Raw genomic sequence first — 19,704 nt, forward strand, 5'->3', positions numbered from 1 at the left:
ACTTTAGGCAACAGGCGTGACTGCAAGACTGTCGAATCCAGACAACAACAATCAGCTATCTAATTCATCTTGCCTTTGAGAGAATGATTGCTGAGTGTGTGTGTGTGTGTGTGTGTGTGTGTGTGTATTGCTCCCTTCTCCGGAGGAGGCTTTTAAAGTGAGCACACACCCCATGAATAATGTGAGGAGATTTTAGGTCAGCTTCAACAGGAAGTGGATCTTGTGCCTTATGATTTAAACACATGTTCCTGTATCAGAATCTGGGTGTTTCTGAAAGGTTCAGGGGAAGGGAGCTACGTGAGGAGGCCTGAGTCATATTCCCATAGAGCTGCAGAGAAGCAGATTCAGGGGCATGCCTTCCACTATGTTACTATGTTCTTCCTACTATGTCACACTCCACTTCTGAGCTGTGGGCCCATGTGGACTCTCCTTCCGTAAGTTGTTTCTGGATATTTTTGTCACAGCAGAAGGCAAAACCAAATAGCGATTTTGGTAAACATCAGACATGCGGCAAACCAGGCCTTCTTATTTTGTGCCTTTCCCATGGTCTGTATGATTCAGGGAATAAAATAGGCACACATGTTTGTGTGTACAAACACACACGGCACTTGATATTTACCGAACACCAACGACTGGGCTTGTGCATTTCCTTACACACCAAAATGCCCACAATAATCAGAGATATGACCTTTCTATTAATTAATTAGTTAGTTAATTGTGTGTGCACAGTGGACACTACAGCGTGTTTATGGAGTTAGAGGACAATTTGTAAGAATCAGTTCTCACATTTTACAATGTGGGTTCCAGGGATCAAGTTCAGATAACCTGTTGAACCTTATTTACCTCAGTATACATACTATATATATATATTGCATGTGAAAAATATATTTTGTGTGTGTACATGTGTGTGTGTGCAAGTGTATTCGCATGTGTATGTATATGTGCACATGTGTGTATGTGCGCATGTGTGTATGTGTGTGCGTGTGTATGTGTTTGTAGTGTGTGCATGTGCAGATCTCATGTGTGCACAGGTGATTTACAGAAAAGCCACAGCCAACATCAACTTAAATGGAGTCAAGCTCAAAACATTTCCAGTAAAATCAGAAACAAGACCAGGCTGTCCACTCTTTCCATATATGTAACTATAGTACTTGAGGTCTTAACTAGAGCAATAAGACAGTTGTAGGAGATTAAGAGAATACAGATAAGAATACAAGAAGTCGAAGTATCTTTTTTGCCTATGATATGATTTTATATGTAAGTGATCCTAAAAATTTCACTGGGAAAGTCCTACAGCTGATAAACACTTCAGCAAATACAGAGTTAATACACTATCATCAGTAGTCTTTCAATACAAACAACAAACAAACTGAGGAAGAATCCAGGGAGACAGCATCTTTCATAGAAGCCTCAGCAAATACAAAATATCTCAGTATAAGTCTTACCAAGCACATTAAAGACTTGTATGATAAAAACTTCAAGACATTGAAGAAAGAAATTGAAGAAGACATTAGAAGATAGAATCTCCCATGCTATGGATCTGTTGGATTAATATAATAAAAACGTCCTTACCAAAGCCAATCTACAGATTCAATGCGATTTCCATCATCCAACACAATGCTTTATAAATTTGAAAACACAACTTCAGCTTCACATGCAAATGCATACAGACACAAACATATGTACACACATGTACACACATGTACACACATGTACACACACATATACATATATACACCACCAGGATAGGTGAAACATTCCCAAATAATAATAGAACATCTGGAGGAGTCACCACCTCCAATTTCAAGCTCTGTACTACAGAGCTACAGTAATAAAAACAGCATAGTATCAGCACGAAGCAGACACATTGATCAACGGAATTGAAGACCCAAAAACAAGTCCACACAACTATAGACACATGACATTTGAAACCAGAAATACACCCTGGGAAAAAAGACATCATCCTTAACAAATTGTGCTAGTCATATGGGATGGCTGTATGTGGAAGAGTGTAAATAGGTCCATACTTTTCAACCTGCTTGAAACTCAATTCAAAACAGAGCAAAGACCTCAACACAAGGCCAGATACACTGACAGAAGAGACAGTAGGGAGTAACCTTGAACTCATCGGCTCAGGAGACATGTTAGCACAGGCTCTAAGATTAACAATTAATAAATGAGACCTCGTGAAACTGAAAACCTGCATTTCAAAGGACACTGTCAACGGGACAAGAAAAGCATCCTACAGAACAGGACAGAACAGGGAAAGATTTTACCCAAGACACATTTGGTAGAGGGCTAATATCTAAAATATATAAATAACTAAAACCTATCTATCTATCTATCTATCTATCTATCTATCTATCATCTATCAAATGTCCATATATATATGTGCACATATATAAATATGAACATTGAGAAAAAATAACTAATTATGTAATAAGGTACAGATCTAACCATAATTCTCAAAAGAGGAAACACAAACATCTGAGAAACAATTATAAGACATTCTTTTGTTTTTTAAAGATTTATTTATTTATTGCATGTATGTGGGTATACTGTTGCTATCTTCAGACACACCAGAAGAGGGCATCGGATCCCATTACAGATGGTTGTGAGCCACCATGTGGTTGCTGGGAATTGAACTCAGGACCCCTGGAAGAGCAGTCAGTACTCTTAACCGCTGAACCATCTCTCTAGTTCTTTTTTCTTCTTCCTTCCTTCCTTCTTTCCTTCCTTCCTTCCTTCCTTCCTTCCTTCCTTTCTTTCTTTCTCTCTTTTTTTTTTTTTTTAGAACATTCTTAGTCATCAGAAAAATGTAAATCAAAACCACTTTTGAGATCTCATCCTACTCTTGTCAGAATGGCCAAGATCAATAAAACAAATGACAGCTCACGCTGGAGAGAACTCGTTAAGGAGAACTGACATGTACTCCTGAGGGGAGGGCTCAGTGGTACAGCCGCTATGGAAATCAGTGTGATAGTTCCTCAGAAAGATGGGCACATATCTGCTTCAGAATCTACATGTACCACGCCTTCACATATGCTCTAAGAATGCTCCCTCTCACAAAGACACTTAGTCAATCAATGTTCACTGATGCTTTATTCAAAATAGCCAGGAATTGGAAACAACTTACATGTCTACCGATGGATGACTGGATAAAGAAAACGTAGTTCGTGTATACAATGGGATATTACTCAGCATTAAAAACCCGAAATCAAGAAATCCGTAGGTAAATGGATGAAGTTAGAAAAAAAAATCATTCTGAGTGAGGTAACCCAGACCCAGAAGGAGATATGGTGCATAGTCTCGTATTTGTGGGTGTTATCTGATAAGCAATCTATAATCCACAGAACCTCAGAGATTAGGGATAGAGTAAGGGAATGGGAGGGAGGGATGGATCTCACTTGGGAGGAGAGCTGGAAAAGAGAGTTATGGATGGATGACGTGTGTGGGGGCAGAATGGGAGGATCAAATGAGGTGGGGATGAAGGAGGGGCAGGTAAAATCACGGGTCATTTGAGGGACTGCACGGAAACCCAATACAGTAGAAGATAATTAAAGTATATGCATGTATAAAGTTGATCTAAGTGAACTCACTGAATAACGGGGGAAACAGAACTCCGGGGGGACAAACTTTGTTTCCAGATGAAGGTTCTATTACAAGGCATGGGTGACATCTAATCAAGGTGCTGCCCAAAGGGGCCTTTGGGAAACCCCGAATAACTTAGGCTATTGCCAAGTTGTTCTCCACAAACTGATGGAGAAGCTTGCTGAAGACAGCATCTACACAACTCACTGAACACAAAGAAACTGAGCTGACTGTAGTCTCCTTAGAGCCTCCACTCCTACAAAGTTGTGTTCCTGCTACTGGGGCACACTACCAAAGGTAAATACCAACCCAGCTCCAAATGCTTTGATCCACAATGGTGACCTGCCCACAAGATACAGCCGTGAGAGCATCCAACCAACATCTGATTCGATCTAAGGCCCAGAATGAAGCCCATCACTGACACTGCGGGATTGGCCAAGAACCTCAGACTAGATAGATCAGACACCTAGAGGAAAACTCAAATACGGTTCTGCTAAAGATATGTAGCAATAAAATGAGTCTTTTTTTTTTTTTTTTTTTTACTTAAGCAGCCTTTAATGAAAGCCGTGCATGAGATGTCTCTACTCCTGCATCTTCTCTATTGTTTCTTCTTTGTATTTGTCCTTCTCCTTTCCTACTTGCCTGGACTTGGCTTTCCTCTCCAGGATCTTCTTGCGGTCCTTGTCCAGCTTTAGCCTGGTGATAACTACCTTGCTGGGGTGGATGCCCACGTGGACAGTTGTGCCATTAGCCTTCTCTCGCTGGACTCCCTCAATGTAGATGACATATTTCTTCCTGTACACTTGGACCACTTTGCCAATCTGCTGGCCTTTGTAGTATCCCCGAACAACCTGAACTTCATCTTCCTTTCGAATGGCCATAGACCGAACATTATACTTCTGTCTCAGTTCTTTGGAAAGAGGGGAAGACATGATCTTCCTCCGAATGTGAGAAGGTGCATTGAAATGCCATTTGCGGTTCTTGCTTCGGTCAGAAGTCATGAAGGGATTGAATTTCATTTTGGCAGCTGCGATCCACCGATGGCTGCAAAAGGAAAGAATTAAAATGAGTCTTAATGACATTCTGCTATAAGCATAGATCAGTGCCTTTCTCAGACATCACTAGAGAAACTTCCTCCTGCAGCCAATGGGAACAAATACAGAGAGACCCACAGACAACGTGCAGAGAGTGAGAAAACTTGGAACTCTCAGACCTAAATGGGATGTCCCTGTCAAATCCCTTCCCTCAGGGCTCAGAGAACTCTGCAGAAGAGGAGGCAGAAAGAGTGTAAGAGCCAGAGGGGATGGAGGACACCAGAAGAACAAGGCATTCTAAACAGTGTGACCTATTTACATTTGAAATATCAGCATGTACAGGGCTTACGCAGGTGTGTACCAGATGAGGTCTTACTGCTGAGAGGAGAAGTAGACACATACACCTATCCCTAACCCAGAAGCCAGCTCCAGTTGATCACTACTTGCAAAAAATAGTTTTCTCCAAGGGAATTTCACCAGCCAACACACTACTCTTCAGTGTAGGGTTCCTTCCTAGCAGTAGATGGCCAACACAACACAAACTCAATGGCATCTTTGGAGGGTTATTTTGTCTCATGAAGTTGTGTCAGGACTTTTTCTTTAACCTTACAGGTTCTTTGCGTATATATTATGGCTTCCGGCTTTATGTTTTCATGGAATCTCTGTGTGTGCGAGCAAGTGTGTCTCTGTGCCTATGTATTTTCCTCTGCTTTTTCTCTGTTTATCTTACCTTTTTTTTTGTTTCTCCTTAGATATCTGTTTGTTTTCTAGGAAGAGGTAGAAAGGGATGCAGATGGAATGGGAAATGGGGAGGAATGGGGAAGAGTCTGGGGAGGGGAACTGTAGTCAGAATATATCATATGAAAACATGTATTTTCAATTAAAGAAAATATTAATAGCTTTAGAATATATTCCAGTAGCCAAAACCTAATATCCACAAGCAAATGCTGAAATATTATAACCTTCTTTAAGGGTGATCGCTCTTTAAGCTGTAGAGAGAGGTCTACTTTGAACAAGTTTTGCTTGTGCTTTGAAGAAAATATATAGTAGGAAAGATATCATTGATATAAAAGGGGTGTAATTCATCTTCGCCTAGGTTTGTAAAACTAAGAGTAAGAACGACATCCTAATAGTCAATCATTGTGATAGGAAAGATTGTCGTTAAGTATAGCGTTTAAAGCCATTGCTCCCGTGAGTGTAACTGTAAAATAATGCTTGAGACTTCTGCAAATAGGCATATAAAGTAAGTCTTTACGAAACCACCCAAACCAAGATAAACTAAATAATGACTTAAAAGAATAAAAGGCACATTTAGCCTTACCTATCCACAATGCATGTGTAAATACGTACATATTTGAATAGGGTTATCTTACTGATTTTTGTTGCATACCTGTGTATGTATGTATATATATGTATGTGTATGTATATGTACATATGTGTGTGTGTGCATGAACATGTGTGTGTCCATGTGTGGAGGCCCAAGGTTGATGAATGTCAGGTGCCTTCCTCCACTGGTGTCCACTTTGTCTGGGCCGACCAGTAGCTGATCTTGGTGCTTGCAGAGTCTGACTAGCCAAGCCAGCCAGCTTACCTTGGGTCCCCAGACCACGCCTCCTAAGTGTTAGAGTAATAGGTGGCCACCACGCCTGCCTGGCTCTTATGTGGGTTCTGGGGATGTGAACTCTGGTCCTTATGCTTGAGAGGCAAGCTCTTTACTTACTGAATCATGTCCTGAGTAGCTCTTCCTTCCCTGCCCTGCCTTTCTGTCTTTCCTGAACCCAGAGTGTCATACATCTTAGACATTCTGTCACTGAGCCACATCTTCAGACATTGTTCATCTTCCATTTAATTATATGTGTATACACATGTACATTTATCATGTGTTATATATTATACATTATATATTATTCACTACATATTAATTAATATTATATATTACATAACATATTATATGTATTGTACATATTATAATATCTACATCTTCAGACCTTGTTCACTTTCCACTTAATTATATGTATATGCACATATACATACATATACACATACACATATATTTATCATGTATTATATATTTTATGTTATATATTATATATTATACATTAATTACATATTATATTATATACCATATTATAGTATATGTATTGTGCATATTATAATATCCACATCTTCAGACCTTGTTCACTTTCCACTCAATTACATGTATATTATATACATTTATATTATATATTATATATTCATACATGTACATATATATAAATTAAGTGCTTATTTCAAAACTCTCTCTCTCTCTCTCTCTCTCTTACACACACACACACACACACACACACACGAAACTAGGACCCCCATATAACACACCAGTGTAGTTATCAAAGCAGGGAACCCTGCAGACTCATTGCGTATCCAGTGAGTGGAGGAAGAGAATGAGGCTGAATGTTTCAAAATACTGGCTCACTTTTCTCATTGAATATGTACAGTAGTGAAGATGTTTGAGATAATTCTCTGGAATCATATACTAAATGTCTGTCTTTCTTCCTGTTCCTCATAGAATCTATAGTATGTAAGCAAAACTTGCTTCAGCTCTCTAGTTTTGAAAAAGGAGAACATTACTTAGAGGATGGTGCCTTGGCTTTCCTTAGTGTGACAACTCCCTCAAGTCTTTCCTTGTGGAGGCATCTCATATGATTCTGGGGATTGATTTATAGGTCAGAGTTTCTCAATTTGTGGGTTGCAATCCCTTTGAGAGTCAAACGACCTTTTCACAGAAGTTGCCTAACACAGTCACAATCCGAGGAACCATATTCAAGGGTGGTGGTGTTAGGAAGGTTGAGAACTGCTGGTGTAGGTCACGAAGACTGTCAGAATGCTGGGCCTGGTCAGGAGAGGTGACCGATGGGACAGAGCACCGAGGTTGCTGTGTGTGACTGGTGAACATACTCTAAAGCATCAATTGTTTGGCTGTTCTAGAAACTATAGTATATGACTCTTGTTCTATCTGCTCCCAATCACGCTCAGCAAAGCCCCAAACCGTGGTGTCAGGACCAACACCAAACTTTACTTACTTCAGTTCCAATCTGAAACATTCTTCAAAACTCCAATCATGGTACATCCCAGGGTAGCAACTGTCCAGCGCACAGCTGCTAATGTGCCAAATGTTCCTGAAAATAAACACATTTCTTATGCTGGGAAATTATGTGAAGAACAAATCAGTCCCTCACCCCTTGCTGAAGACTGTAGTTGAATTTTACAAAGAGAATCTTGTCATGGATTTCCTGATAAAGAACCTTACTCCGTCATACCACATATCCAGCCTCAGGACCTTTGACAATGCTCTGGGGTATATTTATGCAGAAAAGAGGTATGCTAACAAGGGAGACAGGCAGAAATGCACTCAGTGTTACCAGCCAGTTACAGAGCTAATTGCTACCAGCCTGACTTAAATAAGATAAGTGGGTGGCACAGTAGCTGCTCTTTTACCCTGGAAATACAGTTGGCTCTTCTGAATTCCAGAATGATGAGATCACTCTTTTTTTCGTTTGTAAAGCCTCAGCTGTGTGTCTCACAACACAGAACGGAGCATACTAATTGGGAGGATCCCTTTTCTTTGAAAATGATTTTATCAAGCCGGGCAGTGGTGGCACACACCTTTAATCCCAGCACTTGGGAGACAGAGGCAGGCGGATTTCTGAGTTTGAGATCAGCCTGGTCTACAGAGTGAGTTCCAGGACAGCCAGGGCTACACAGAGAAACCCTGTCTTGAAAAACCACACACACAAAAAATTTATCTCAGGTGCTGCATTAGTATAACTTTGCCCAAATTAAGTCTCAAAACGGTGCATAAACGTTACAGTGAGATTCCTTGAGCTCCATTCTGTCCTGTCCAATGAGAAGGCAGGATACAGTCTATCAATACTGGACAGTAATGAAGCCCCTGAGTGCTGGACAGACTCCACGCTGGGGTGAGCCCTGCAGCACGTCTCTCTTACGGTCTGTCCCTCTTAAGTGTGTGTAGAATCTATGATTTTCTTCTCATGAAGTATCACTACTTTGATTATCTGCTGTTCTGTGACAGAGCTATTGTCCCCTACTCCACTCCACCCCCCTCCCCAATTAGGCTGGTCAGGAACTCACTCCATTGACCAGACTGGCCAGTCAGCCTAGCCTAATCTCTGATTCTGAGGTCCTAATGAAAGATACTGTTTCAATCCGAGGTCCTAATGAAAGTTACTGTTTCAATCTGAGGTCCCAATGAAAGATACTGTTTCAAAAAACCAAGGTTGACCTCTGGCCTCCACACACATGTACACATGCACCCCATGCCCCTGCAAGTGTAACATTCCCCCCCCCACAGTGCACATACACAAATAAATAAAGGAAAAATTGTTCAGTGGTTAATTATAAAGGTAAAGCTTGATAAGGAAGACACTGTTCAGAGTTGGCACCATAAACACAGGAACCACAGCAATGGAGCTTGGTAATTGGCTGGGGAAACGGGACTGGGTTTTGTAAACATTGTGTACAAGTGGGAACTCATGGCCGGGGACAGGGTAGGGGCTGACAGATGGAAATTTACTAAGAGGTAACTAGAGGTGAATTTACTGAGCGGGTGAAGCAATCCAACAGGATATTTTCGGGAGGAACCTGGCTAGATATAAATGGTGTGGGCAGGTCTTTGCTACTCAGCAGTATCCTGGTTAAGACTGGGATTTATAAGAGCTACATGGATGAGCCTAAGGGAAGGTTCAGGAATCTGGCTAAGGTTTGATCAAGCGATGGTTCTTTGTCAACCCACAGCACAATAATGCTGTGACACTCTGATGCATCTGTCCCTTGACTTGGGAAGATGAGATGTCCCAAGAGCCCAACTAAATATTTCACTTCTCAAATAAATATTTACATTCATGTAACCCGAATCCAAGGCTACTCATTTGAATATCAAAGAGGCGTTTCAGAGTAATTAAAGTAATTATTTACAAGCGGAGTGTGTGATGGGCACAGGGGACCTGGAACCGGTTAGCAAAAAGGCTTGAGATGGGCAGCATCCTTCTGAGAGAGGACCTCGTTCAGTAATGGATAGCAATAGGGAACTGGATATCAGAAACACTACAGAGAAAGGGAGTTTAAATACTGTCCCACAGGCTGGTGAGATGGTTGAATTGGTAAAGACAATTGTCACCAAGCCTGGTGACCTGATTCCCAGAAATCACACAGTAAAAAGAGAACTGACTTTTGAAACTTGACCTTTGATCTCCACCAATGTGCTATAACACACACACACACACACACACACACACACACACACACACTGTAATGGCTATTCCTGGTTGTCACCTTGACTATATCTGGAATGAACTACAATCCAGAATTGGAGGACTCACCTGTGATCAAGATTTTGAGGCTGGAAGACACAAGCTTCTGACCTGGATCTTGGCATGGAGATCTTGAGGCATAGTGGCCATGAGTAGCTTAGGCCCAGGCAAGGTAGTACACAATTTTAATCCCAGGAGACCAGAGCAAGGAGATCTCTGAGTTAAAGGTCAGCCTGGGACAAAGCAAGTCCCAGATCCAGGCATGCTCGTACACACCTCTAATCTGGGCCACACCTTCTGCTGGAGACCTACATAAGGGTATTGGAAGAAGAAGACTCTCTCTTCTTTGCCTGCTTGCATTTTCTTGCCAGCAGATCTGTTGGAACCTACTTCCACAGAAGAATGGCTTAAACAACTAGCCTCATGGGACTGAGCAATTGCTAGATTCTTGGACTTCCATTCACAGCTGATCATTGTTGGGGTGGTTAGACACCAGAGTGTAAGTCATCACAATAAATTCCCTCAATATAAAGAGACAATCCGTAAGTTCTGTGACTCTAGAGAACCCTGACTAATACACACATACACTCTCTCACACGCAGAGTAATAAAAAGTAATTATTGCTCCTTGGTCTGAAAACAATATTTTTTCTTTTTCCTACTTCCTACCCATCACCTATAAGGAGGAGGGGAGGCACAAATAAACTTTTTGAACAATGGTGTCTTGTTTGGACAATAGAAAGACCTGTTTCAGAAGAAATGTGAACAGATGTGGCATGGCTGTTATCCAGGTAAGAAATCACTAAGTGCATTTTGTGGAAGAGAAGGGTTTGAACCAATGGACTGACACACCTGAGTGGTCAAGATGGTTGATCTGGGGGTGAGCTGAGAATAAGCTGAGAAAGAATCTTCAAAAAAGTACATTATAGCATAATTTTAAGACAGTTAAAATATCAGCTAAAACATTTTAAGACTTTGGGGAAGATTCATACTAATATAATTCATAACACTAATGGGAGTTTTATTATCCATTATGAAATTATTTGACACCATTACTGATGGAAAGGTAAGAAAAGGTTACTTCTGAAATATAATTAACCTGTTTTCGCTTGGGAAGAATAGGAAGTTAAAAATAGAGTTACGATCCTCATCTGTATCTTTGGGCAGATTCATCTCGTGAATGAATAGGGATTTCGTAGAAGAATGGAGGCTGTCCCATTATTAATTTTTTAGGGGGCTCTTCGAATATGGAAGGATCAAAGTTCCCTTTGAATGTGGCGTATATAATGGAATACGGAGTCTAATTTTGGAGTTATTGTTTTGAGTCAAGTTCATTGAGGGTTGAGGTGGGTTACAGGAGGGCGTAGTGCAGACATTTGACAGTGGTTTTCCATCCGTCTCAGCGTTTGGTGTTGAACCTCTGAGGTTCCTGACACATCTTTACTTTTTACCTGGAGGCTATGAGGAGCTTTTAAAACTTTGATTTCATCACAGCCCCTGTGACTTTATTGCTGAGTTCATATTTCTAAGGCGGGGATTCTGTCATCATCTGCCCATGGCCCCTCTCACCTCAGCTCCTCCAGATGCTCTCCCCACCCCAACCCGCCTTGATCTCAGCCTTTCCCCAGGAGCAGCCTCTGGCTGTCTTTGCGCATGCGGTCCTGGCTGCAGTGCTTTCCCGCGCAGTCTTTACCTGTTTTTGTGTCTCCCTCTTCACCCCTCCCCGTGAGTGCCTGGGTCAGATACTAACTCCTGTAAAAAGCCTACATCCGGTGCCAGTCTAATTCGAACATCTTTGTGCTTGTACTTGGAATCCTTACGCCACGAAGAACGAATTGTTTGAACGGATGCTTTCCTCATTTGACTATCTTTCCGTAAGCAGGATAACTGTCAATTTTTGTATCCTTAAAACAATGTGACAGATGCTACCCTAAAAGGTTTATATTACACTTTTCCATTTCTGAATGCGAACCATATCTAGGACAGAACGGAAGGTCAGCGGTGTTAAGTGATTTACTCAAAGTCTTGTAGCCAGTACAGGAGGAACTATAATACGAACACAATCTGAATCCAGCCTGAATCCAGGGCCTCTGTGCTTACGTCTGAAGCCCTCGCAGCACTTGGTGTGGTGGATCTATCTGCCACCGCGGCTGGATGAACGCTCGGTTTCCAAGACAGGTTAACAACGGGGCAATGAAACGTGATGATGGAGCAGCCTGAGTGCTCAGAGGGTGGTGTGCAAGCTTCGATTATAATAGAGACAGTTGGATCAAAGTGGAAACTTTCTGGACAGGCCACTTCAGGATCTCTAATTGACAGTAGATGGTGTTAGAGTCTACAGTTCACTGTGGATTATCTTTGAGGCCAGGAAATGCCCTATATGTAAGAGACAGAGATGAAACAGAAGAGAAGAAAGCAAACCAAGGAAACTGTAGTTTTTATTATTTTTATTTTACTTATAGTATTTATTTATAGTATTTTTATTTTTTGAAATTATATTGTAATTATATCATTTCCATCTCCCTTTCCTTCCTCCAGCTGTTCTCTTGTACCCTCTTGCTCTTTTAAAATTTATGTCCTTTTTCTTTAATTGTTAATATCTGTCTATCTATCTATTATCTATCTATCTATCTATCTATCTATCTATCATCTATTTATCTATCTATCTATCATCTATGTATATATCTATCAATCACCTATCTGTCTGTCAATCTATCTATCTATCTATCTATCTATCTATCTATCTATCTATCTAAGTACATGAACATAACATACTTAGTCTGTATAATACTACCTGTGTATATATGAATAGTATTTAAGGTACAAAACATTTTATCATTACTGACATGCACACAAGCAACACAAGTTCATTAGACGCCTTTGTGCTTAGCACTGTAGCAAATTCTGTGTGAGCTATCCCCCCAGTATAGAGGCAATGCCCATGTGTGACTTTAGAACACCCCAGGATTCAAGCTAGTTCACACCCGTGTGGAGAGAGCACGCTAATTATATGTGTGCTTCACATTTTGTTCCAGTCACCTTGGCCTTATAAACATCTTTAGGCATATGATAAAGATACAGCCAGCGTAAACATTTATGGCTATTTCAAATAGTAAATTTGCGATCCAAATGCTATAAAGTGAGCGTAAATGTGCTATATAGCTGGCTGTGTTTGAAGTTCTAACGTTGTATCATAGACACATAACACTTAAAAATGTAATTCCATTCTATCGTAACTTTGATTAAAAACCAATATGCCAGCTTTGATTAGCATTAGGCACTTAATTGACAATAATTTTCCATGCCTTCTGGAGCTGTGGAGGAATTTGCTGCAACTGTTTAGAAGGCCCAGTTTCTCGTAATCCCTGTTCAAAGAACGTCCGCTAACGCCTCCGTCTCGTCTCGTTTTTTGTTTGTTTGTTTGTTTCTGAGTTTTGCTGTAGCAAGCAGAGACGTTGAAAATAGTTTCGCTTCCCCAAGCTGACCTCATCATACCTGAGTGGTTACTGAAATGTTGACGGCTTTTTTGGTCTCTCGGCTACAGCTTATCCAAGCGCAACGCCTTTGGAAGGTTAGGGTTGACCCGCCTTCTTCACTGCCGCATCCGCTCCCCTCTGCTTTCCGTTGAAGAAATGAGAGGATTTGCTTCAGTTCAGGCCCAGCTAAAGCAATCAGCAAACAACAAGTGAGCCGTCCCTTCCCACGGAACTCTGCTAACACCAGTGGAGGGCTGATGGATGCTTTGGACCCTCTTCACTGAATGTTGTGATTTCTACCCGAGATCCTTCAGCATGTGGTGCAAAATGGCGTCACGAAGTTTTCTTTTTAAAAATTTTTTGAGTGCGTGTTTGATGTGTTTTCATGTATCCTTGTATGATGTGTGTGTATACGTGTGTGTGTGTGTGTGTGTGTATTTGTGAGGGGGGGTTTACACATATGTCGGAGAGTGTGTATGGATATCAGAGGGCAAACCTCAAGTTTTTTGGTTTTTTGTTTTTATTGTTATTGTTTGTTTGCTTGTTTCCAAGAAAGGGCTTTTCTGTGTAGCTCTGGCTGTCCTAGAACTCATTCTGTACAATAGGCTGACCATTCAGAGATTGACCTGCCTCCCAAGCACTGGAATTAGAAGCATGTATCAATACACTCCAATTTTACCTCAGGTACTGCTCCATGTCTTTAGTCTTGAGGCACGATCTCTATGTTTGCTGCTTTGTATGGCGGCTAGCTACTCTGCAGATCTCTGGGGATTCATTCTCTCTCTCTCTCTCTCTCTCTCTCTCTCTCTCTCTCTCTCTCTCTCTCTCTGTCTTTGTCTCCCTCCCTCCCTCCCTCTTTCCCTCCCTCCCTCCCTCCCTCCCTCCTTCCCTCCCTCCCATGTAACCACAGGAATGCTGGGATTACAGATATGGGCTACTGTGCCTGGCTTTAAGTGGGTTTTAGGGATCTGAAGTCCTCATTCTCACCCAACAAATGCTTCATCTTGAGCTGTTTCCTCAGCCTGGATCTCTTTCTTTAGGTAGCTTCTTTTCTCTCTTTCTATCTATCAGTTTATCTAGAAATCTCCACCACAGTTTGAGTGGATGAGTGAATGTAATAAAAAAAAATAATTAAGTCATTGGCATAAGCTTTAAGAACAACAACAACAACAACAACAAATCACCCAAAGATAAGTGGTACCTTTGTTATTCAAAACTCAATTCATGCTGTAGAAATTGATGGGGCATTTTAACTTGAAAGGAATTTACTACTAGGAGTTAGGTATTTACTGAGTGTTAGAAGGGGTGGGTATAGAGGATAGGGCCTACCTTTGGGATTTTTAAATGAAAGGTTATGTGACTAAACAATGATCTAAGGTTAGAAAATGCAGCCGCTGTGTCCTGGCTGCCGAGTCGCTTCCTTACAGCCCTGCAGCTGGTAGGCTGCTGTAGACACTCATGGGAACCCATTTCTCCTCAGTCACAATGGAAGAAAATCAGGGACTTCATTTCTTTTCTACCCTCCAGCCTCGCAAAGACATATCTTCACTAGTAGAACTCCAGTTGTATCATAGCTGCAAGAGAGTTGGGAAGACACCGTTTTCAGTCTCTGATTTAGAACCCAGAGGAAGCGTTAGAAGAGGCTGATGTTGGTGGATGAATGACGTATGTGTTCTCCAGATAGATCATGCCATGGAATTGCTCAAAGGGTCATGAGACCAAGTCCTACTGCAAGAGCGGTATCATGTGATAAGGGTAAGAGGGAAAGCTGGGAAACTCAGACAATAGTAGCTTTTGTTTTTAAGAAACAGGGAGTAAGCTTATTACTCACGATGGTAATAATTATAAGCAATGTTATCTTTTTCTTTTTTTTTTAAAAAGAAGTATTTATTTATTTATTTATTTATTTATTTATTTTCCAGTTGATGGAAGGGGACTTTATTTGGTCCCGGGGTCACAGGCTAGGTATGGCCCCAGTTTTATTTGACCTTCTTCTTGGGGCGCAGGTTGTTGGTATGGCCGCACTTCTTCTTGCGGCAGTTGACTGCACGGGGGTGCAGGGGTGCGTAGCACTTGCGGCAGATCATCTTGTCACAGTTGTACTTCTGGGCAAGCTGACGAAGGGATGGTGCGATGATGCCACCGCGCAGGCGCAGCACCAGGTGCAGGGTGGATTCTTTCTGGATGTTGTAGTCGGACAGGGTACGACCATCCTCCAGCTGTTTACCAGCGAATATCAGCCTCTGCTGGTCAGGTGGGATGCCTTCCTTGTCTTGGATCTTGGCCTTGACGTTCTCGATGGTGTCACTGGGCTCGACCTCAAGAGTGATGGTCTTGCCGGTCAGGGTCTTCACGAAGATCTGCATGTTGGCGTCTGCCACTCGGCTGCCTCGTTGAAGAGAAAGAGTGTATTTATTTATTTTATGTATATGAGTACACAGTCGACGTCTTCAGGCACACCAGAAGAGGGCATTGGACCCCATTACAGATGGTTGTGAGCCACCATGTGGTTGCTGGGGATTGAACTCTTCCTTCGGAAGAGCAGTCAGTGCTCTCAACCGCTGAGCCACCGCTCCAGCCCCCTGTAAACAATTTTTATTAACGATAATAAATTCTGTAGCAAAACATTAAGTGTGATAGATACTAAGAAAGGAAAGAGAGGAAGACGTGATGCTGCTTGGACATCTGGAAAGGTTTGGAGAAGAAATTGAACATTGATCTGGGTGTAAAGCGTGGATAAATGTACATCTTGGCCCAGGTAGTAGCCTGGAAGATGTAATTTCAGGGCCAAGACATGAACCTTGCAGGAAGGCCTGCTTCAGGTTTTGAATGACTGGAACCCACATTCATATATCTGGAGCTTACCACGGTGGGCACATTTCAGGTTCTGGCTGAAGAGATTTTATTGTCTCCTTTTGTACGTTATCAGTCTTTCGTAAGCTGATTGCAAATGGATTACAATCCGTTTTTACGTCAATCTATTTGCATATTGGATCCATTCATCTCTCATTGCCTATCACTATATTGCTAATCACTACAACATTTAACATACTATTACCTCTCGTGGTTTAAGGGTCAGGAATGCGGGAGCAGCTGGGTGGTTCTGGCTCTTGATGTTACAGTCAACCTGTTAACCAGGCTGGGTGTTTTGGTGGGTCAAAGGATCCATGTTCAATTTTATTCATGTGGATGCTGGCAGGAAAATTCAATGCCTCACTGTGTGGGCCTCTTCTGGTAGAGGTCATGGCTTGGAAGTTGGCCATGATGATCCCGGGAGTGACAGAAAGGTAGAGCAGCCAAGGAGGAAGCAGTCCGGTTTATCCCCAACTCCACTACAGGTTTTATTTAACTGCTACCTTTTCAGCAAGGCTTCCCTTAGAGATACATATATAGATTTAATGATTACATTTTGGAAAATATGGAATCAGATTTTCATACTGGTCACTCTGACCCACACTGGAACATTGTGGGAAGGAGACCCATTAGAAGCCTAGCCTTGGAGAGAATTGGTGGGCCTGGCTTGGGGATATCCAACGGGCCCCAACCAACTCAGAAGAGAAGGAAAGGGGGTTGGGGGAATGGCTGTGGGCGGGGGTGATTGGGAGGGAGGCAGTGAGCAGGATGTAACGTGAATAAATAAAATTAAAAAAAAAGAAGTCACCTCGGAGACCAACCTTTACCTTATACAACTTTCTGTAGGTTAGCTTTATTATGGTAGGGAAGAGTTAGCTCCTTAGATAGTTGCAGACTGACAGACATTCTTTGGGACAGTATCTGGCCCTGTGACGCTATTGGTCCTGGAATGTTAGAATGGTAATTGAAGTGAGATTTTAGTTCATTACTGAGGGCCTCACTGAGAGGTGATTATGTTATTTAATCTCCAGATATCATGTCTTAAGTCCATATTTATGAGCTAATAGTATTTTGTAACAGAACCAGAGTAGGAATTACAGCATGAACGTAAATTCTCAGAGCTTGAAAATAAATGCGAATGGTAGCAGTTGCCTTTTATTGTTTTGTCAGGTGAAGCCATAAACACATGCTTCTTCAGAGTGAGCCCTTTGCTTGTCTACACACATACGCACATGTAAACACTTATATATGAGTTTATTAAGGATCATGAATGCACTGGGCAGTGGTGGCGCACGCCTTTAATCCCAGCACTTGGGAGGCAGAGGCAGGAGGATTTCTGAGTTCGAGACCAGCCTGGTCTACAGAGTGAGTTCCAGGACAGCCAAGGGCTATACAGAGAAACCCTATCACAAAAAACAAACAAACAAAAACAAAACAAACAAACAAACAAACAAAATGATCATGAATGCAAGAGTAGTTGGTATATACATTATTTATTTTTCTGTTAGCTGGGGAGGCTTTTGTGATGCAATGGTAGAGTGTGCTGGTTACATCAGAGACCTTCCAGCTCAGAACACCTCAAGTGTTTATTACTTATCCCTTTATGGAGAAAGTTTGCTGACCTCTGCTCTGGTTAGAAAGTTATATTTTCCCTGTATGTTGTGGTATTTGAGGGGTTAGCTTGATGGGAGGTACGATAGGATGTACCTATTTTAAGTTATTGATTAACCAGGGATGGGCACCAAGCAGAGGCCCAAGATGTAAATTTGATATTTGAGGAGTAGGTGGATGGAACTTAATCGTCTGGCTTTGACCATACAGATGACTCCCGGCTGCTCTGATGGATAGGTGGAATCCATTTTTTCTTGTTTCGAGCTGAAGAACTGATGAACATGGCAACCTACCTCTGTCACTGTCTCAAACCAACCAAGAGATATGGTTGTGGTCCGAACAGACATGGCTCCACGCTCAGGAGATCCTCACCTTTGTACGGGACAGCGGTCCTCTGAGCTGTGTGGTATACTACATATGCCCAGCACAGCACAGATGGAACCACAGATTTTGGGAAAGATGGCGGTAAATCCTGACGACTATTGGTTCATTGGGTCAGTTTAGTCTTCTGTGGCGAGATTCTCCTTACAGTTAGTTACAGATGAATTTAAAGAGATTTTAGGTGGAGAGGCAGGCTGCGGATAAAGGGGGGTTGGAGACATGGCTCAGCAGTTAAGAGCACTTGCAGTTCCTGTAGATGACATGAGTTTGCTTCCCAGCACCCACATGGTGGTTCATAACAGCTCCTGGGGATCTGATACCTTCTTCAAGCTTTCATGGGAATTTCACATTAATGTGTATACACACACACACACACACAACACACACACACACACAACACACACACACACACACACAAATCAAAGCAAAATAAAATATCGGAAAATATAAAGGCTGACTAGCTTCTAGATTATGTCTCTTAAAGGAAGGCAAACGTGTGGGCCTGTGACCAGGGGAATCATCAGAAATCTTACAGTGCCAGTCAACAATTGTGCACCATCAGATTTTAGGAAGTAGTCACAGGAAACCCAGAAAGGATTTTTATACAGAGGAAACTGAATCTCAGGGCAGATGGTAATGATGTGACACATGGCACCTGGGTGCTTTCAGTAGTCACATGGGCGAGCGCTGGCTACTGTGAAGAGTCACAAGCTAAATCTCAGGATAATTCTAACAAAATTCCTTACTTTATCCCTCGCCCTTCTAGCCTGTAGAATCAGTGATCAGTGGGTCTAGAAAGAGGAGGGTAGCGATTCAGGTTTTGTACTCGGTTTATATAGGTAGGCTCTGGGATGATGTAAGGCCCCGGAATTCCACAGGTGTCCGGCAGCAAAGCATCAAAGTCAATGGTGATCGTGGAGAATCATCACAACCTGGGTCAGCAAACAGAGCAGCTCTGTGTTACTCTGGGAAGTGCACGTCGTAGCCTAGATCCCTCCCCTCAATTACAGACCTAGATTCTAGGTACAAAAGAGAAGCCCCAGAATTGTTAAGGTTTTGAACTTAAACAACCGAAGGATGACTCAAAGACTAAAGCTGAAGTGAGTCTGGTCTGAGGACTCCAAGCTCACTGGGTACCTCAGACTTGAACTGTTCCTCAGGTACCTGGATGAAGAAGCTGGCCTCTTGGTTGAAATGAGTGGGCTCAGCTGACTTTCTGGCTGTCCTCTGGTGCTGTAAAGCACCAGGCTGTCAGTAAGTGGCTAAATCTTAGGGCCACTCACCTCTCTTATTTATCATCATAATGTAATACCTTTTGCTTGTATAATGCATTACTCATTTTCTAAGCATCCACAGAAGCCGCTGCTGATCGCATTAGCTAAGAACCATTCAGCACCCGAAACCAGGCACTTCCCAGGGAGTGGATCTGACACCACAGCAGAGCAGCAGTTGT

At 42.0% G+C, this 19,704-nt stretch overlaps 1 protein-coding gene and 1 pseudogene across 1 annotated transcript; both read right to left on the reverse strand.

Moving 5' to 3' along the window:
* Nucleotides 1–4,172: 4,172 nt before the first annotated feature.
* Nucleotides 4,173–7,777, reverse strand: LOC114608182 (60S ribosomal protein L26-like). Its single transcript, XM_028752140.1, has 2 exons — nt 7,685–7,777; nt 4,173–4,635 (listed from the first exon to the last, which is right to left on the reverse strand). Exons 1-2 carry the CDS (start codon nt 7,729–7,731, stop codon nt 4,173–4,175), a joined length of 510 nt encoding a protein of 169 aa, XP_028607973.1. The 5' UTR covers nt 7,732–7,777.
* Nucleotides 7,778–15,330: 7,553 nt separating this feature from the next.
* Nucleotides 15,331–15,799, reverse strand: LOC114608181 (annotated as a pseudogene).
* Between the last annotated feature and the right edge of the window lie 3,905 nt (nt 15,800–19,704).

This window comes from Grammomys surdaster, unplaced genomic scaffold (genome assembly GCF_004785775.1).
Source record: "Grammomys surdaster isolate TR1022 unplaced genomic scaffold, NIH_TR_1.0 125877, whole genome shotgun sequence".
Classification (NCBI taxonomy): domain Eukaryota; kingdom Metazoa; phylum Chordata; class Mammalia; order Rodentia; family Muridae; genus Grammomys; species Grammomys surdaster.